The sequence below is a fragment of the Plecotus auritus genome (assembly GCF_963455305.1).
Source record: "Plecotus auritus genome assembly, chromosome: 11".
Lineage (NCBI taxonomy): Eukaryota > Metazoa > Chordata > Mammalia > Chiroptera > Vespertilionidae > Plecotus > Plecotus auritus.
In genome coordinates this window covers 47,243,440-47,264,439 of record NC_137777.1, presented here as the reverse complement: position 1 = coordinate 47,264,439, position 21,000 = coordinate 47,243,440, and the positions used below count along the sequence as shown (strand labels likewise).

Here is a 21,000-nt window from a genome sequence, read left to right as displayed (position 1 = left end):
AGCATGAAGAGTGGGTGAGTTCGCCTGAGCAGTAAGGAGACTTTCAGAGATATTGAGTCGTTTGGGGATTCGTATTACTACTGCTTGACCCTAAGACTCGACAGGGGAAGCAGGAGTGGACCCCAGTTTACAGCCTTGGTTTCCCAAGTGGGGGGTGGAGTTCGGGGCTGCCAGCTCAGGTCCTGCGCACACTTCGGTGGTGCCATGTGCTGCCGTCTTGCCCGCCGGGGCCTCGTGTGGAACCCTTAGGTTGTAAGAGCCAGCTTCCTGTTGCTGTTGCCAAGTTAGAGTTTCAATTACTGTGAGATCAGAAAGCATCCAGGCATTCATTCATTCATTCATTCGTTTTGTGACGGCACAGCAACTTGAGATATAAATTGAGGGGAAGAAGAGAATATCATTGATAAGTGCATTCTCATCATCTTAGATGAATTTGGCTAGAAAATAAGCTACAAAATGGGACGCTCAGAGTCCCATTCCCGAGTGCCACTTTTCCTTTGGAATCTCCGATCTTAGCTCCTCCTGATTTCCGTGTCACAGTGGTGGGTGGGTGTGCAGTTAAGGATGGAGGAAAGAGAGGGGAGGAGGGAGAGGGTCTTAGAAATTGGGAAGGGTAAGTGTTACAAGCCCAGAAGTTTGGCACATCTGCCACTTCCCACGTATTCAGGTTTGTTGAGCACCTACTATGTTCAAAGATGTGCACACGCCCCATTACGTGCTGTTTTATGAGACGTCGGTGTTTCTGGAACCCAAAGAGATCCTGGATTTGGCTAAGCAGGGATGGCCGTTCCCAGGAAACTGGACGGCAGTGGCCCCTGCTGGGATGTGTCAGTAGCTAAAGGTGACTTTGGGGACGAGATTCTCCTAGTAATAGGGAAGGGTCCTCTGCCTGGGTAAACCGTGCCCGGTGCCAAAGGAAGGTGGCAGGAGGCGACGTGTGCTGAGGCAGTCTGCGTCCACCCTGGCCCCAGGGCGCTGCACGCAGACCAGCCAGCCCCACACAGTTTCTGGCTGATAGGAGAGATGCTTGGGTGGAAGGGTTTTTATTTCCCTGTACTTACAGGATGGGGGCAGGGAGAGGAAGACCTAACTTCTTGCCACCAAATATTTTGGTACATAATTGGGAACAGTGAGATGTCCTCAAGAATGGTTACAAGTTTTAACTATGAACTCGGCCCTGGGTGCAAATCCTGAGTTCTACTGTGTGACCTTAAACAAGTTACTTCACTTCTCTGAGCCGCCTTGTCCTCATCTGTGAAGTGAGGATAATAACACCTCAACTATAATGATACCTATCTGAGGAATAGATGAGATGTAAAAACGTTGATACAATGTGCTTGCATGTGCCTGTTAGATTGCAAGCACTCAGCAAATGGTAGCTATTCTTAATAATTTGGAAAGCAGCAGGATTGCTTCCTGACGGATGCTAAAGTCAGCACATTCTGGCACAGTTCCGGGATATACAGAAGTCTCTTAAAGGAGTAGCGTGGTTCTTAGGCCAGCAATACAGGGGTAACCTGATCTAGATACTTGATGTGACAAGGAGGTCTGGTCACCGGCAGAAGCAGAGCCAGAGGGCTCACTCCCTGAGGTGCACCCCGCTCTGACTCTCATCCCCAAAACACGAACGGCCCTGTTCTGCTACCATGTTCATCGGGCCACCTTCTGCTTCATCTGACCTTCCCTGGGGGCTGCCTGGGAGATAGTGCCCGGATCTGTGGCTGGGAGCACTTTATCTGCCCGACAGTTCAATTTCCTGTGCTGAGAAGACGTGAGGCTTTGCACATCAGCCCACATCTGCTTTGCTGGCACAGGTTGGCGTCCTGGAGTCTGGCTCCAGCGGGAGCATCTCTGTGCCCATGTGGCAGAGGCAGACGCTGGCGATGTCGGGGAGCCAGCGGCATTTCCCCGGGGATATCCTCACGGTGCTTTTCAGCCAGGCACCATTCCATCGGAAACGAAGGTGGGGAGGAGTCGCGTTGGAATGCGCTTGCTCCCGCCACGGTTTTCCCCAAGTGTGAGCGTGTCGGTGTTTTTGTGTTCCCATATTACCTTTCTCGCTTTGCTTTTAAAACTGCAACAAAGAAAGAGGAGGATCCGTCTCTGTGGCTGCCAGGACCCTGGATGCCAGAATCTCATGCTTGCTGGTCTGAGCTGCCAGATGGTGGTAGACTGTGTGTGTGTGTGTGTGTGTGTGTGTTTAATTTTGTTTCCCCTGCTTTTTTTTTTAATGTAGTCTTTTAAAAAATTGTTTTTTAATGATTTCAGAGAGGAAGGGAGAGGGAGAGAGAGAGCGAAACATCTATGATGAAAGAGAATCATTGATCGGCTGCCTCCTGCCCGCCCCCCACCGGAGATCAAGCCCACAACCCAGGCATGTGTCCTTGACCGGAATCGAACCCAGGATCCTCCCAGTCCGCAGGCCGATGCTCTATCCACTGAGCCATACCAGCTAGGGCTTTCCTCTGCTTCTTGGAAAGTCGTGGAGTGGGAGGGGCTGGGACGTGGGAGATGGGCCGAAGGACTCCCAGCTGATCGCTGTTTGCAGTATCTCCCCACCCACGTGTGGGCACAGGGGTGTCTTCCCAAAACGCATCGCCGACCTTCTCCAGTGTTTGCTGAGCTCGCAGTATTACGTCCCCGCCCGCCACATCTCGGCCACATACAGGTGCTGAGAGCACGGTTTTGTGGACAGGAAACTCCACGTGCTTTTCTCTTCCTGTGACATCGAAGCGGGTTGTGGGGACAGCATCGCAGTCAAAGGGAAGTTGCACTTCCTTTGTTGGAAGCTCTAAGGGTTTATTTTTGAAACTGTTTTAAGTTTTTTTTCATTTTGTCCAATGAAACCCCATGAGACGGATCCTCCCACTGTTTAATATATGACTCCTGATCCCCATCGCCTTCTTCATCCGTCAGTTTCCGTGAAGTTAAATCGCATCTTTGTTGCAAGAACACGTGGCTGATCTAAATAGCACATCCAACCATGTTTGGGTAGTTAGAAGCCATTGTCAAGGGTAACCTAAGGTATTTGGATGCTGTTCACTGATTTCAGTATGACCAGTGTCTCCACCGAGTGGCGAGAGGTTTTGTGGTGGTGTAAATGGTAGGTGATCTCTGTATGGTAACTGGTAATACCGGGAACCCTTCTCTCTGTCTCTGTCTCTGTCTCTGTCTCTCTCCCCTCCCCCTTCCCTCCCTCCCTCCCCTCCCTTTTGTTAAACAAATGTAGGGCATCCTTCTCTCAGTTGTCCATCTCTTCGTGCCCAAGGATAAAAATAAAATGCCAATTAAGCCAGGATAAACATACTTGTTAATATGATGTTCTTAATATCCTGAGCATCTTCTTTGACCTTTAATGAAAACGACAGTGCCCCTGATGGGAACCAGCTGCCTCGCGGATGCAGAAGAAAAGGCTGCTTCTCCCTGAGCAGGAGAAGTGACAGCGAGTGGGGCTCCGCAGAGGTCATCACCGCGCAGCAAAGACCTGCTGGCCGCAGGCCTCCTGAGTTTTCTAAGCACCTCCCAGCTATGCGGTCACCCTGGAAGTCCATTGTCTCCAAGTTTAGACTAGGTGTACGTGCCGTGAGCACGGGGCCTGTCTCCTCCAGTCACAGCACAGCAACGGCACCGCAGTCACATTTTTTCCATGTTTGCTGAGTATAGAAGTGCTGTCCCGTCTCTTCGCCTCTTCTCCAGCATCTCAATGCCATGAAACCCTTTTTCTTAAAGGAGGAAGGAGGTCGTTTCGTCCAGCCTGGGGGTCAGCTGGAAGAGCCACTTTATGGAGCCCCCAGCAGGCGCGCCCCCTCCGGCTGAGGCTCAGCTGGTGCCCTGCTGGTGTGCCCAGGCGGTCCTCACTGACCCGCTCTCCTGTAGGCTGGCTTGGGTGGTCCACCTCGGGGCCCCTTGGAACAGGTCTTTGTTGCTGGGCCATCATGGCTAGGCTTTCTGAGGGATACGAACTGAACTCCCTCCTTTCCCACTGGAATCAGGCTGCCCTCCTGAGACACTGTCACTCTCCTGTTTGAAAACCATGCACCTTAAAGCTATAAAATAAAAGCATCCTGCCTGGCCGGCGTGACACAGTGGTGGAGCGTTGACCTATGAACCAGGAGGTCATGGTTCCATTCCCGGTCAGGGCACCTGCCTGGGTTGTGGGCTCAGTCTCCAGTGTGGGGCATGCGGGAGAAACAGCTAATCAACGATTCTCTCTCATCATTGACGCTTCTATCTCTCCCTCTCCCTTTCTCTCTGAAAGCAACAAAAATATATTAAAAATAAATAAATAAAAGCATCCTGAAATGCCAGTGAGATTGCGGAAGGAGGGCGCCGGCTCCCTCCTCAAGCGTGATGCTGGCATGTGTTAGCCGTGTGGAGCGCCGGCTGCAGGCCTCCCCAGGCGGCAGATGGCCCGGCCAGGGCGGCAGCTGATGCACGCTGAGGCAGTTTCTGCGATGCAGCGCTTGGGCCGCCCTCCAGCCGGCGTCAAGGTGAAAAGACACCTGACATTTCAAGACTTCTGGCTCTCAGAGAGCAGGGCTTGAGCGGGAGGAGAGACGCTCTTCCCTCGCAGCGAGCCTGCGCTGTCACGCCTGCTGCACGCAGCCCACGGCAGGGGCCTGTGTGTCCGCGATGGCCCCCAACGCCAGGCGCCATAGGAGCTTTCGGGTCTTTGCTGGGAGGAGGCTGGTGGCACAAGGTGCCGACATCACAACGGACGACAGAGATCTAGAACTGGGGGACACCTCTCCGAGCGGCTTAGCCATTGGCAGCTGCTGGAAGGTGCGGGGTGCCAGCACTTCGAGGCTCGTGACAGGAGGTTGACTAGGAACCTCTTGATGCTACAGCTTTGAATGCCATCAAATGACCACTCTTTTTAAAAAATATATTTTAAAATTAATTTCAGAGAGGAAGGGAGAGGGAGAGAGAGAGAGCAACATCAGTGCTGAGAGAGAGTCATTGATCAGCTGCCTCCTGCATGCCCCCCTTTGGGGATCGAGCCCGCATCCCTGATATGTGCCCTGACTGGGAATCAAACCGTGATCTCCTGATTCATAGGTCAATCTCAACTACTGCGCCACGCCGGATGGGCCAAATGGCCACTGTTGATGCATAACTGCACAGTCTTCGGGCGGGCCCTCCTTGTGTTCGTTCTCGGCCTCTGGTTTTCTGCGATGTTTGGGAAGGAGGAACCGTTCTGGCGTCCAGAGAAGCTGCTGCCCCTTGTGTGGTTAACTTTCCTTCCATGTTCTCATTCGCCAGCTCCTTGGAGATGGGCAGTATTAGATGTGGGAGAAGCGAGGGCTCGATGGGGATGGGTGCTCCATCCGGGCCTGAATTAATTTCTCTGGCCTCTGCCTTCCTGTAGGACGTGGCTGATTATTGCTACAGCAAAGCCCTACTTAATGGGCCCATTGATATAACCAGTACTCATTTTCTCTCTAGAATATGCCAGCCCTGCCTTCAGGGAGCTCACAGCTCGTGGGCCTTGCTCGGCATGTCTACACATTTCTGCCACCTGAGTTGCAAGCTCAACATAGAGTCTGTTGTGTGCGTCCCCAAACCTGTATACCATTGTATGGCCCGTCATAAAGGTGTTTAACTGTAAAGTATGTAAACCTTTGGAATATGAGTGTGAAAAATCAAGATTGAGCCCTAGCTGGTTTGGCTCCATGGATAGAGCGTTGGTCCGAGGACTGAAGGGTCCCAGGTTCGATTCTGGTAAAGGGCACATACCTAGGTTGCAGGCTCAATCCCTGGCCCTGGTCAGGGTGTGTGCAGGAGGCAACCAATTGATGTGTCTCTCTCACTTCAGTGTTTCTCTCTGTTTGTCTTTTCCCCTCCCTTCCACTCTCTCTAAAAATCAAAGGAAAAATATCCTCAGGTGAGGATTAACCAAAAGAAAAACCCCCAAAAACAAAAATCAAGATTGGTTATTTCTACAAAATATGTGGAATGTTTAGAACAACAAGATACAAGCAAGTCGCTTTAAAAAATTGCCATCCAAGTCAGTGTGGATGAGGCAATTGTAAAAGATTGGGACAGTTACAAAGAAAACCTAGGCGGCTCAGACTGTGTCACAGGAAGCCCGAACTGGACATGATAGATGGTGCATTTTGGGTGTAATGTATGCCACAGAGATGATTAAAACATGAGTCAACGCTCACATTTTTTAGAGTACAGTCATTAACACTTGAGTCTAAGCAAGTGAGACCCTTCCCAAGGTCAGCTAGCTGCCAGTGAGGGAGTCGAGCTGGTACCCCTTCCCCCGCTTTCTGCCTGATCTTCATGCTCCTTCGGGAGGTGGCCAGGAGCTGGTGCCGAGGCTCCTCTTAGCCCGGGTGAGAAGGCTGCGGCTAGGAACTGGCTTGCAGGCTGTTGGGGTCTGCGTGTCGCCCAAGTATGTGTCGAGGAGGAGAGAGGATGGGCTTCTGCTGCTAAGGAGCCCCCAGGACTCTAGGTGGTCAATGGGGAGGGGCGGGGTTGCTTACCTCAACAGGTGGGATTTGGTGTGGGTAAAACTGATACATTCTGGGAAAAGATTCCTGATAAAAATACATCATGGGAGGACCTACAGTCATAGGTGATATGACCGGTAGTTACATGCCTGGGGACCACACACGGGCTCCTCTCAGACCTTTAAGCGTGTGAGCGAGCCGGTGCAGGAGCTGTTTGATGCCTCCGCGTGCAGCGAGGAGCGAGCACCTGCTGGGGTTAGGTTTGTGTGGCTCTTGGTTCATGTCCATGTCGCAGTCTTCAGAGACACTTTGGGGCTGACAGGACATCACTGGCCAGTGCCCGGATTGAAGTCGCCAGCTGCCGAGTAACCTGAGGCCACTGCTTCTTCCCCGGCCCTGTCCCTCCACGCTCCTCATGGTCTCAGGCGTTCTTCCCAGCCACTCCGACGGCGGGCCTTCTGTGCCCGAGACCCTGCCTGATGAGGGCCCCTCGGCTCCCTTTCCTGGTGGTGTGGATATTTCTGGTATTTTGAACTTGAGCAGAAGCTGCCCCTGGTTGCATTAATGTGTCCCTGAGGCTGTAGGGGGGAGCTAGTGCCTGCTGACTGTGTGGGAAGGTCACTTGTGTGTTTTGGAATTAATGGTTCTGTAATGGCAAGTGAAACATATTCCTCATTAGGGGAACAGGAGTTGCCTATTACCTCTGTGCCTAGGAAGCCGGGGGTGGGCATCAAACTTAATAGCTTTTCTCCGCTGCTTCGGCACGTGTGTGCGGGCCGCTGCTGTGACCGCTGCGCATGTCAGGTGTGGCTTCCCAGGCCCAGCGCCGGAATCGGCAACCCCTCCTCATGGGACAAGGACACGTGTTCCCCGCTGTGAGGCCAGTGGTTCTCCAAAAGGGCGATTGTGCACCTCGAGGACATTTGACAGTGCCTGGAGATGTTTCCGGTCAGCTTCATGTGGGGTGTGCTGCTGGCGTCCAGAGGGTAGAGGCAGGGGTGCTGCGAAACAGCCCACAACGCACAGGGCGGCCCCCATGACAAGGTGACCGGGTCCGACATGCCAGCAGCGCCGAGGTGCCCTGCCCCTTTGGACCGGCTCTTACAGGGGTTGCAGAGAGCATGCTCCTGGCCAGCGGCCGGCTGACTCCTAATGAGCCTTCCCACAATATTAGCCCTCACAGGGGCCCAGCGGCACCGTGACTTACTGTGGCCGTGCGCTTCGACCCAGGCACTTCTTTTTTTTTTTTTTTTTATATATTTTATTGATATTTCACAGAGAGGAAGGGAGAGGGATAGAGAGCTAGAAACATCGATCAGCTGCCTCCTGCACACCTCCCACTGGGGATGTGCCTGCAACCAAGGTACATGCCCTTGACCGGAATCGAACCCGGGACCCTTCAGTCCGCAGGCCGACGCTCTATCCACTGAGCCAAACTGGTTTCGGCAACCCAGGCACTTCTTAAGTCTCGCTTCCTCCAGCCTCTCCCCACCCCCCTCCCCCTCCCTCCCCCATCCCCCACTGCAGACGCTGGGCCTGACAGATCAGCTTTTCTGTCCTCACTCGCCTCCTGCACATTGGGACTGTGAGGGCCTGTCCATTAGTCCCCCGCTGTGTGGGGAGATGGAAGCGCCTGCACCTGAGGCAGGTGGAGGGAGGGGACAGTGCCACTTGCTGGATGCCACTGCACCCCCCTCCCCACCCCTCTCTGCAAAGCGCCGTGGCGAGTGGCAGTCTGCAGGGTATAGCCATGTCAGATTTTGGGGGGGCTCTACTCTTCTTATGCCCCGCCCACCATGTGCTCCCAAAGAGGCATTAAACGGTTTGTATTTTGTCTGCCGCTTTAATTGCCTCTTTGTCCTTGGTTGGGAACGGTCTCCAGCTTGTCACGGAGCGGAGCGAGGGAGCCTTTTGGTTTCTGTAGTCAGGCCTGGGGTCTTAGCTCTCCCACCTCCAGGCCCTGGGGCCCTCGGCAGGTTTTTCCGTGTATAACGTGGGGGGACCGTAAGACCTACCTCGTAGGGTTGCTGCAAAGCCTGTGGTCCCTGCACCATTACTAGGCACCCCCCAGCCCGATTGTGAGCCCGCCAAGCCCTTGTCCTCATCACCTTCAGAACCACCCTAATCCTTGCTACATGGTAGATGGATGCTTTCTGGGGGGTACATTGTGTTCCCCAAAAAGGGTGTTTAAAATTCTAACCCCTGGTACCTGTGAATGTGACCTGGCTTGGACATAAGGTCTTTGTAGAAGTAATCACGTGAAGATGAGGTCATTGGGGGAGTCCCTAATCAGTACGGCTGTGTCGTTACAAGGAGAGGAATGTGGACTCAGACACCTCTCTCATGGGACCAGACACAGGGAGAGAGCGCCCTGTGGAGGCGGAGGCGGAGCCTGGAGCAATGCAGCTGCGAGCCTAGGAGTGCGGGTCACCACCTGAGCGAGCGAGCGAGGGAGGGAGAGGCAGGGGGACGCTTCCTCGCGGGTCTGAGGAGCGCGGCCCTGCTGACACCTTGACTTCAGACTGTGTGCTCCTCTCGCCCAGGGCTGAGAGACGATCCGTTCTGGTGGTTGTCGGCCAGCTGGTTTGGAGGACGTGTCACGCAGCCCTTGGAACCTAACACACTTAGGAAACGTGTTCCATGTACGAAGCAGAGTCCCTGCCCGGCACCCACACTCCATCGGCTGGCCTCTGGGCTTTTACTGCTTCCTTTCCACCGATTGTCTCCTTTGCACGTCATCCTGTTCAGAGCGCAGACTGGTTTTGTGCTACGTTTTTTTTAAATAAAACTTTTGCTTGTTACGGGAGAAAGTGCTTACACATACACACTGAGAAGAACGGAGTCGTTTGCCGTAAAGCGTTTGTGCATCCCTCAGCAGCGGGGGCTGCGCTTACATTCCTTTTAGCAACAGCGTGACCCCTGGTGCCAGGAGGAAGCCTGCGAGGTCATTGCACCCTCCCTGCTTCCTCTTTAAACTGGTGAGGAACAGAACCAAGGCAAAGTGGCTTTGAAAAGAAGGAAATGTCTGTTCTTGCAAAACGGGAGCCCCAGGCCCAGGGGGAGAGCAGACTCTGGGTGTGTTAATTTGGTGGCTCAGCAAGGTCCCTGGGGACCCAAGCTCTTTCTGTCTTCCGTCCATAGGAGGAGCCTCGTCCGAAAGCAGGTGTCCCGTGGCCATAGGATGGCCGACTGCAGCATCTGGGCAGCCTGCTTCCTGTTCACACCCTCTGGGTCTCTCTTAAGGTCAGGGAAATTTTCCCCCAGAGGCCTCCCCTAAAACTGTCTCCATCTTCATCCCATCCCTGAACCAGGGGGTGGGAAAGGGAATGGAATTAGAGCACTGTCCGAGGATGAATGGACACTGGAGTTTCGACCACAGTGCCTCCTGGACTCTCCAAATTAGCAACTTTTATTCGTCTTTGGTAGGCCGAAAAATGGTCGCCAACGATGTCCACGTCCTCATCCCCGAGACCTGTGAGTATGGTGCCTCACATGGCAAAGGAACTTGGCAGATGTGATTCAGTTAAGGATCTTGCATTGGGGAGATTATCCTGATGGATCCCGTATGATCACAAGGGTTCTCCTAAGAAGGAGAAGAAGGATCGGAGTCAGAGAAGATGTGAGGGCAGAAGCAGGGGCTAGAGAGGACAAAAGATGCTGCACGCTGGCTTTGAAGATGGAGGAAGGGGCCACTAGCCAAGGAATGTGGGCGGCCTCCAGCAGCGGGAGAAGGCCAGGAAAGGAACTCTCCCCTGGAGCCTCCGGGAGGAAGGGAGCCTTTCTAACATCGATGTTGGCCTGGTGAACGGATTTGTCCAGAACTGTAAGATAATAAACGTGTGCTTCTGTAAGCCACGGAGTTGGTGGTAATTTCCTACAGCAGCATAGGAAACGAATACACCATTGTTTCTCTAGGCTGACTTTGAATCAGTATAGGCCTTGTCTAACATAATAAGAATCCCATATTTATTTTTATTTATTTTGAATCTTCTATAGCTTGCCCATAGAAGGTACCCAAACATTTATGGATTAGACAAAAGATAAACCCAATTCTGGGTCCCGCCTCCAGGTACAGCCAACCTGGTGCTTTGCTCTTAACGTGATAAACGCTGGTTCCTGCCCTAAGCGTGCATGCTCGGTGCAGTGTGAGCTGAAACAAGTGCCGTTGAGTCCTCACTCACAAGGTGCGGAGTGCCTCTCCACCAGCCCTTTGATTTCCATAAATATCCTCACTGGCAACACGGCGCTCTCCCAGATGTGTCCCTCTCTTTGTCGCTGCCGCCCGTTTCCTCTGCAGCCCTTTCAAACCTGCTGATTTATTTTTTAGGTTTCAGCAAGGGCAGGAAGAACATGAGACGTGGCTAAGCACAGCCACAGAGGGAGCTATTTTTAGGTTGCCCCGTGCTGCCCAGATCAGCAGTCGTGCGAAGGGATGGGTCCCGGGGTCCGCGGAGAATGCCATCTGCCCGTGCCCTGCCCTTGCGCCCAGCTGGACAGAGGCACGGCTGCTCGGAAGTTTTCCTCGGGGTTCTTCGTCTCCTCTCCCAGGCCGCCTGGGCGGCAGAGGCACAGCGGTGGAGCACACACAGCATGTTTGGAAACTGCTGGTTCTGAGAAGCCGTGGGCTTTCCTGGGGATGGTCACTAGCCGGTGGCCATCTATGGAAAATATCTGGGCAGGGAACAGAAACCATGGGGCAGAGACATGGGAGGAGGGAGCAGCTTCCGGGTGATCTTTTCCCACGGCAGAATTCTACCCTGAGGAAACGGAAGGTGGGCGATCAGTGAAGCAATTTCCATCTCTTACCTTGTAGTAGCTCAGCAAGGATTGGAGCTGAAGCCCCTTGACGCCAGTTGGACAGTTTTAGGCTCAAGAACCACAATTTGAGCCTTGCTGGCGTGGCTCAGTGGTTGAGTGTCGACCTATGAACCAGGAGGTCATGGTTCGATTCCCGATTAGGGCACATATCCAGGTTGCAGGCTCGATTCCCAGTAGGGGGTGTGCAGGAGGCAGCTGATCAATGATTCTCATCATTGATATTTCTCTCCCTTTCCCTTCCTCTGGGAAATCAATAAAAAATATATATATTTTTAAAAAGAACCACAATTTGAGAGCTGGGCCGTAAAGTCCCAACACCCATAATAGTATGTAGGTACTTAAGTTTAGCACAGGGGTGGGCAAACTTTTTGACTCGAGGGCCACAATGGGTTCTTAAACTGGACCGGAGGGCCGGAACAAAAGCATGGATGGAGTGTTTGTGTGAACTAATGTAAATTCAAAGTAAAGGAGTGGAGGGGAGAGCAAGAGAACCCTCTGCTCTTTCGGCTCCGCGGGCCGGATAGAACAGCCGAACGGGCCGGATCCGGCTTGCGGGCTGTAGTTTGCCCACGGCTTGTTTAGCAGCATCCTCTAGGCCAGGGGTCCTCAAACTTTTTAAACGGGGCCAGTTCACTGTCCCTCAGACCGTTGGAGGGCCGGACTATAGCTTAAAAAAAACTATGAACAAATTCCTATGTGCACTGCGGGCCCGGGACGAGTCGGCTGCTAAGCAGGACAGGCAGCGGCACCCAGCGGGCCGGATAAATGTCCTTGGCGGGCCACATGCATGAAGACATCTGCTAGGCTCTTGGCTCCGCCCCTTCCCATCGCCCTTGTCTGTGTGTAACAAGTGTGGGATGCGGAGTGGTTCCGTGCACAGACTCTACTCTGCTGGTCAGCCTGCGTCAGAACCCCACTTTCCAGCAGTGCGAGCTTAAACAAATGACATAGGGCCTTTTCCTGTCTATGCAGTGGGAAAGATGATAATCCCCGCACAACTGGGAGATTGCAAGGATTGCACAGTTCGTGTGTACAAAGGGCTGGTCCCAGGGCCCTGCACGAACTGAGCTCTGCAAATGACTCACCTTCCCGGGACCTCACACATCACTCTGCAGCATTTAGTCCTTGGTGCGGAGGTGTTGTATGGTCTACTTAACCCGCTCCCTGTAATGGGATTTTGTTTTCACTTTTTACTGATGTAAACAGCATTTTGGTGACTAGTCTCATAAGTAAGGATTTGCTCTCACCCTTAATTATCTCCCCAGGTTCAATTTCTCAGACTAGAATTGCTGGGTCAAGCGGGGTGGTGGTGTTTTTAAGGCTTTTCTTGATAGATGTTGCCAAATTTCTCCCAGAAAAGTACTAGTTTACCAGCAGTGAGCGAGTGAGCCAATTTCCTTGCATCGCCAGGTTATTAACTTTTAATCAAATGAAGGCCCATGAAACATAGGAGATATTTCCCTGGGGATAAAGTGTTCCTTGCTTTTAAGCAATAAAAGCTTAGAACCTCAAGGCAAGCTGTTGGGTGTGAGAACAGCGCCCTCTGCTGGTTTCCGTGGATGGAGAGGCGTGAGCTGCCGTAGACGGTGCCACTGAGGGCGTGGTTACTTAATGCCTGAGCGTGGCTGCAGGTGCCAGGAGCTGGAGGGCAACATTGTCATACTTCTAGCCATTTGAACAGCCTCAGGTGGCATTTAGTTCTTGGTCAGGTTAATTTACAGCTGTGCTCCTCAACTTGCCGGGATGTTTTTATTACCCAAGGAACACATTTTGGGGTGCCACCGATTGGGGGGATGCTGCTGGCTTTTGTAGATAGAGGCCAGGGCTTCTGCTGAACATACTTCCATGCACAGGACTGCCCCCAACCAAGAGTCACCTGGCCCATTCGTCCGCCGTGTTCAGGTGGGGAAACCCTGTGTTAGAGAATTGCTTAGAAGATTTCTCTTTTTAAGTATAGAAATATTAATATATAATACCACTATTATGACTCATACATTTTTTTTGTTCTGGAAACCTGTTCGTTTGGCTGAATAAAATGGAAAATAGTTGGCATGTGGGCAGCAAGGAGGTATTTCTAGAGGTGGAAGGGGACAGACAACCTGTAATAATGTCAAGAGCACTAATAAGGGGTAGAATTTTTTTCCTGATGATTTTACTTGGCTGAACCTGCCACAAATTCCTGCGGCTTCCCCTGGACAGCCTCGTCTGCTAAAAATAGTGCTTTATTTGACATTTCCCCCCGGATTCCACGAGCCCCAGTGTTTTCATACCGTTTATAATTAATTGTGCTTTTCCGTGTAGGTGCAGAATTACCATCTGTGGTTGCAGTTTGCTCCTCCCTCCCCCACGCCCAAGCGAATGCTGATTCAGGCATTGTTTCCAAGATGGGGAGGAAGGGGCCCTCGGGCAATCTCAGAGAAGGGTGCGCCTGAAGGGGAAGCATGACAAGAATTTCGGGAAAATCAAACTATCACAGTTGACTTCCACATTTGCTGAGTGGGAGGACCTCTTGCACTGGTGTTACCCACACCCATTTAAAAATACTCTGATCATTTCATTTTGTTTAGCCTCGCTATGCTCTGAAATACTTGTGTGTGTCTTGAAACAATTATCTGGAGTGGCCTTATTAGCTGTCCTAAAGAATGCTAACAGGGTTATTTTTGCCAGAAGAGGGAAAAGTAACTACAGCTTTCCCCTAAATATCAGATGCTATTTTGGTCATCTTTCTTGGGAAGTATTTTTTCAAACTGTAGGTCATTGATGTATTAGTGGGCTATTAAAATCAATTTCTGGATCACAATCAGCATTTTGAAAAATCAGAATAGAAGATATCAGAGGGTACTGGGTATAGAAAAGCTAACTTCTGTTTGGTGACTATATAAACGACGTCACCATACATCTATACGTACACGTGTGCGTGAGTGTGGGCACACGTGCAGGGTGAGAGGTCTGAACGGCAGTGGCTTGGTTTTTACGACATGATGGAAACTTGCTCGTTTGTAAATCCTTTCCTTCGCCTTTAAGTACCTCCGTCCTCAGCGTTGCCTCTGTTCTCTTCCAGGCGGAACCAGGGAGATCGGCTCCGCCCTCACCCGGATGTGCATGCGGCACAGGAGCATCGAGGCCAAGCTGAGGCAGTTTTCGAGGTGAGGAGCCCAGTCCCCCCAGACCTCAAACGCCGCTGTGAGTCGGGGTTCAGGAAGTGGTGTGATGTGGCAGGACCGGACGTCAGCAGCGCTGGTCTCTCCATGGCACATAAACCTCCACAGCCCATCGCTCATCACAGCCCAGCCCTCTGCTCATTGCTTGAACACGGACTCCCTGGGCATCTGCTGTGCCAGGCCCTGGTCAACCAGAGGGTCCAGGTCCCTGCCCTTGTGGCGCCTGCGCCCCCTGTAGGGTCGGCTCTGTGTTGCTGTGTGTCTCCCCTCACCCTCTCTGTCAGGGTGAGGAGTCCCGACCCCCATCCCTGCAGGAGTGTCTTGAAGAGGAGCGGGCCCTGGGGAGGGAGGCTGCCCTGCTGTCCTGTGTCCTGCGTGCTCCCTCCTGACCCACTGCTGAGCAGAGTGGAAGCTCCGAGCCCTTCACGCCGTCCGCCTCTTGTCTGTCTCACCGGCCTCCCGAGCGGCAGGAATGGCAGCGACTGGCATGGGGATTTAGGCTCACCAGTGTTCAAATGAGAATGGACATTCTCCCGGGCGGATCAGCATGACTCAGCAGATCTGCCAGGCTCCGCCTTAGGCGTCGCACGCCGTGTGAGGGGCTGCTGAGGCGAGATGGCCCCCGCAGCAGGCGACAGGACACAGCAGGAAGCACCGCGGTCCACACGCTCGGGGGCCGCGACCTGCTGTGTCCTCCACTAGGATCTCAGCCCTTGTGAGGTGGGGATGGCCATTTCTGAAGGGTTTTGTGAACATTAATGAAGGTTCCCAGGTGTACAGCAGGGAGCCGTGATGTAGCAGGGGATGAGGCCTAGCTTCTTCCCTCCTGCTCCGCACCTGGCGAGTGCTCCCCACATCGCACAGGGCCTCCTCTCACGTTAGTTATTTTCGTCCTGGGCCGGTCCTGTGCTGCCTCACCCCGTTTTAGGGATGAGGAGTCACCGCTTCAGCCACTGTGTATTGAGCAGCTGCTGCATGCTGGGCACCGCCTTAGCTGCATGGGACCTAGTGGTGAACAGGACCACGTGCTGCTCTCACGGAGCTTACACGCCAGACACTAACTAATCCTGCCGTGACGTCAGGCGGTGGTCAGTGGCACGAGGAGAAGTACACGGGGTCGGGGGAGTGGCCACTGTTGGCGCAGGGTGCTTAATTAGGGAGCGCCTCTATCAGAAGAAAGATTTGAGCAGAGACCTGGGAAAAGTAAGGGCGGGAGCTGCGCTGCCGGCTGGAGGAAGTGAGCGAGGGAGGGGATTGCGAGTTGGCCCTGACCAGAAAGGTGGGGATCCAGCCAAGAACTTGGAGACTTTCAGGAGGCTCAGCATCGAAAAGCAGTCTGAGAGCAGCTCCCGAGTCGTGCTCACCAAGGCGGTTAACCAGCTGATGGGCATTTTCTACTTGTTCTACAACGGCTCTCATCATGTAGGGTGGGTGGTTTTCCTTCCATCGCACAGATAAAAGCTTGACTTGTGTGATTCCTCTGTGTGGGGAGCCACTCTCCACGGGTGCCCGCGGGCTGGTGTCCCTGGAGATACCTGCACCCCCGTCCTCGAGGCTGCCCACCCTCAGCCCACATTCATGACTTGAAATCCTGCATGTGCATCAGAGTCATGTGGGTATTTTATATATATACTAGAGGCCCAGTGCATGGATTCGTGCACCGGTGGGGTCCCTCGGCCTGGCCTGCAGGGATTGGGCTGAAACCAGCTCTCTGACATCCCCCGTGGGGTCCCAGATTGCGAGAGGGTGCAGGCCAGGCCGAGGGACCCCACTGGTGCACAATCCGGGCCGGGAGGGTCTGCGGGAGGGCTCCAGGGCATGTCCAGCCCATCTCACCCAGTCCCGATCAGCCGGACCCCAGCAGCAAGCTAACCTACCGGTCGGAGCATCTGCCCCCTGGTGGTCAGTTTTTGTCATAGTGACTGGTCAAATGGTCCAACGAACGGTTGGACACTTAGCATATTAGGCTTTTATTATATAGGATATACGTACATATATATGTGTGTGTGTATATATATATGTATATATATATGTATGTATATATATTTCAGAGAGGGAGGGAGAGGGAGAAAGAGAGAGAACCATTGATCGGCTGCCTCCTGCATGCCCCCTACTGGGGATCAAGCCCACAACCTGGGCATACGCCCTTGACCAGAATCGAATCCAGAACCTTTCAGTCTGCAGGCTGACGTTTTATCCACTGAGCCAAACCAGTTAGGGCCACGTGGCTCTTTTTAAAAATAGTCATGGAGGGGCCTCACCCTCAAAGTTCTCATGAGCTGGGCGGTGAGGCCCAGGTATCATCACCTGTTCACAGCAGCCAGAGGGAGACCCCACCTGTACACAACGCTGCTTGTTAATAAACATAAACATAAACGGGAATGAGAAGAGAGGTCGTTTCTATCAGTCACACGGCAGCTGCTTCACAGCCATTGCGAAGCGTCCTGAAAACAAGTTTGCTGCACGAAAGGGGATTTGAATGTGAACGGGGGCGTAGTATGCTGCCTTGTCTTGCTTCAGCCAATGGTGATGTTGGTGTGTTTGACAACCAAGTGTTCAGTCTTGACAACAGAAATACAGCTGTTTAATTTCTCCCTTTCTTTCCCTTTTGGTAAAAGTGCTTTAATCGATTGTCTGATAAACCCACTTCAAGAACAGATGGAAGAATGGAAGAAAGTGGCCAACCAGCTGGATAAAGACCACGCAAAAGGTACGGGCGCGCTGTCCGCTGTGGAATAGCATTCCACGAAGAGCTGGTGCCTCTGCTGGGTTTCCCGGTGTCCCCCAAGGCCCCCTCTGCCCCTGCATGTCCTGTGGGTCTTTCAGGGTTGGAAGATGAGCAGTCGAAAGTGATCTGCAGCAGAGTCCAGTGCTCGAGTTTCGGCACAAACCATCTTCAGCAGCCACCAGCCTGGCCGCTCGGTGGCGTGAATTGTGACCCACTGAATTAAGAGTGAATCGAAGCCCAGCTGGTGTGGCTCATGGTTGAGCTGTTGACCTATGAACCAGGAGGTCACAGTTGATTCCAGGTTGGGGCATATGCCCAGGTTTAGGGCTCGATCCCCAGTAGGGGGCGTGCAGAAGGCAGCCGATCAATGATTCTCTCTCATGGATGTTTCTGTCTCCTTGTTCCTTCCTCTCTCTGAAATCGACTTTTAAAAAAAGAGAAGTGAATTGTAATGCCAGAGGTTCATACTCAAGGCAGGGCAGCCCATTTAAAAACTTACACCTTTAATGGTGTAAGCTAACCGGGGTCTCCTGCCCAGAAATGGCCAACTCAGCACCTCATGTGCCAGCCTCTGGGGACAGAGTGGTCCAGACGGACACCACCCCTGCCCTGTTGGTCTTCCGGAGCCAGAGGGTGGGGTGCTGGCCGTGTGGAAGGGGCAGGAGACGTTCTCTAAGGGTCACAGCCTACGGTGTGCATGCGCTGGGGAAGGACGCCCGCAGGAAGCTCCGAGGGCACACACCTGGCAGGAAGGGCTGGCTGACAGGCAATTGTAAGAGTGTTTAAATGCGGGCTCTGCGGGCTTTGCGGGGGAAGGGAGCCCTGGGGATAACGGAGGGAACTGGTCGTTGGCGCTGGGTTGGATACGAGGGCAGTGGTGAGAGAAGTGCTGAGGGGACTCTTATTTAGTTACAGTAGGTCCTCGGGTTCCGTCGGAGATCCGTTCCTACGGCGACATAACGCGATTTTCGCTGTAAGTCGGAACCCACCTCCATAAGCACCTACATCGCTCACACGGAGCACATGCACAGCAGTAATGAAGTGAAACAGTAACAAAAATTTAAAAGAAAGATCACAATTCCTGACCTTTACTTGTGGTAAATAAATAATAAAAAACATAAAGCACATACATACATACGTCAAAATGACGGAACTTTTTTTTTTTTATAAATGAACTAGAGGCCCAATGCACGAAATTCATGCAAGTGTAGGCCTTCCTTCCCCCGGCTGCCTGCACCGGATTCCCTCTGGCACCTGGGACCTGGGCTTCCCTCCGGGACCCGGGGTTCCCTCCGACCACAGGCACCCGGGACCTGGGCTTCCCTCCGGGACCCGGGGTTCCCTCCGACCACAGGCACCTGGGACCTGGGCTTCCCTCCGGGACCCGGGGTTCCCTCCGACCACAGGCACCCGGGACCTGGGCCTCCCTCCGGGACCCGGGGTTCCCTCCGACCACGGGCACTCAGGACCTGGGCTTCCCTCCGGGACCCGGGGTTCCCTCCGACCACAGGCACCCGGGACCTGGGCCTCCCTCCAGGACCCGGGGTTCCCTCCGACCACGGGCACCCGGGACCTGGGCTTCCCTCCGGGACCCAGGGTTCCCTCCGACCATGGGCACCCGGAACCTGGGCTTCCCTCCAGGACCCAGGGTTCCCTCCGACCACGGGCACTCAGGACCTGGGCTTCCCTCCGGGACCCGGGGTTCCCTCCGACCACAGGCACCTGGGACCTGGGCTTCCCTCCGGGACCCGGGGTTCCCTCCAACCACGGGCACTCAGGACCTGGGCTTCCCTCCGGGACCCGGGGTTCCCTCCGACCACAGGCACCTGGGACCTGGGCTTCCCTCCGGGACCCGGGGTTCCCTCCAACCACAGGCACTCAGGACCTGGGCTTCCCTCCGGGACCCGGGGTTCCCTCCGACCACAGGCACCTGGGACCTGGGCTTCCCTCACAGCCCCGGCTTCATCCGGAAGGTCATCCGGAAGGACATCCGGTATAATTAGCATATTACACTTTTATTATTATAGACGGGAGATGACGAAGTAACCACGAAATGATGTAAGTTGGGTCCAACGTAGCCTGAGGACTGCCTGTATTTATTTATTTATTTAAAATATATTTTTATTGATTTCAGAGAGGAAGGGAGAGGGAGAGAGGTAGAAACATCAATGATGAGAGAGAATCATTGATTGGCTGCCTCCGGCACACCCCAGTTATGTGCTCTGACCAGGATCAAACCACCGTGACCTTTTGCTTCATAGGTCGAGGCTCAATCGAGGAGTCATGCCCGGCAAGGCTGAATGTCTCATTTTCAGTAAAATTTTCCCAAATGCCATCTTTCTGAGCAGCTGATGTGAATGAATACTTTTGGGAAAGACCGCGGTGTGTGTTGTCGTTTGTCACGTTATTAACGTCCCCTGCTCTAAAACGTCGTCGCGAGGTTCTTATCACATGGGATTCCGATGAAGCTGTTTATTATGCGCCACAGTTTACGCTCTCAGTGATGAAAGTAACGGCTGTTCCAAAAGTATTTTCTGTTGAGCAAAGTGGTAAATGATTCAATTATTCTGCTTCCTCTTAGAATATAAAAAAGCTCGTCAAGAGATAAAGAAGAAGTCCTCAGATACACTGAAACTGCAGAAGAAAGCAAAGAAAGGTAACTACGAATTCTGTAGTTAATTGTGTCACTTTGGGGAAAAGCACATGTGCTTGATTTGTCTTTGAAACAGAGTTTGATGGAGACTTCCTTCCGTGGGGCTGCCCCGGAGAGCAGACAGGAGCGAGAGACTGTGCCTGAGTGCCGTTCTCGGGGCAGACTCTGTTCACTTGAGGCCCCTGCAAAGCTGTCCTTGACTTGTTCCCTCTCCACAACTTGGTCTCCAAAATCTGACAGTTGCCATGCCTACTGTACTTTATCATGAAACCTATACATTTCTTGGGATCATGCACAAAAGCCTTTATGCAAACGTTCTATTCCAACTATGACAGAAATGATGTCATCTTCTCCTGCATATTTCCCAGCCTGTAATCTCCGAAACCCTTTTTGAAGTCTCGTGAGTGTTAGAAATGGCTGTCCTGGGAGCCAGAAGTCATTGCTAAAAGGGACCTTTTTCATGGGGTTCGTGAGGATGCGGGCTTCGGAAGGAAACGCGGACCGTCAAGGTGCCCTCCTCCCGTCTCCCTGCCCCTCGCCGTCCACACACCAGTCGCTGTCAGAGCCAGGACCCAGCTTTGCTCTTGGGCCCCGGCTGGGAGTCTGAGGAGCCAGCTCCGGCTGCATCCACTTTGCAAATGTTTGCAACGTGGTACCGAGACCTAAAGTGCGGGGCTCTCTCCTGAACTTGAGAAGGTGACATTCCTTCCAGACTGTTCTTGACACCACGCCTTTTAATTTGCTGCCTCACAGCTGATACAGCGAAGTCTCCCCTCAGGCTGCTCTGTGGCTCACGTTTATCACTTATTTGGGACAATGACTTTTGAGGTAGAAAGCCCCAAAACCAAAGTTCCTCTTTCCTAAACAAGCAGTTTGTTTTTTGAATTAAAAGAAAATACACTTGGAGAGGTGGAATGGTTTGTGGAAGAGAGGTGAGGACAGGATAAGGTTTTGACATTTCTAAGAAATGCACTCCTGGTTCTTATATAAACCACTAGAGGCCCGGTGCACGAAATTCTTAGCCCAGCTTGCACCCTCACCAATCTGGGACCCCTCAGGGAATGTCTGACTGCCAGTTTAGGCCCGATCCCTGTGGGACAATCTCGTAATCCAGGATGACTGGCTCCTAACCACTCGCCTGCCTGATTGCCCTTAACCCCTCTGCCTGCTGGCCTAATCACC

The 21,000-nt window shown here is 53.0% G+C and overlaps 1 protein-coding gene across 10 annotated transcripts in view; it reads left to right on the top strand.

Moving 5' to 3' along the window:
* The window catches only part of MTSS1 (MTSS I-BAR domain containing 1), a 145,699-nt gene that overhangs the window by 99,612 nt on the left and 25,087 nt on the right, over window positions 1-21,000 (top strand). For all 10 annotated transcript variants that reach the window (XM_080646891.1, XM_080646887.1, XM_080646890.1 and 7 more), the window contains 3 exons: window positions 14,338-14,422; window positions 17,056-17,147; window positions 19,747-19,821. In XM_080646891.1, the coding sequence (XP_080503017.1) occupies window positions 14,338-14,422; window positions 17,056-17,147; window positions 19,747-19,821 (252 nt within the window). The remainder of the gene's footprint in view (window positions 1-14,337; window positions 14,423-17,055; window positions 17,148-19,746; window positions 19,822-21,000) is intronic.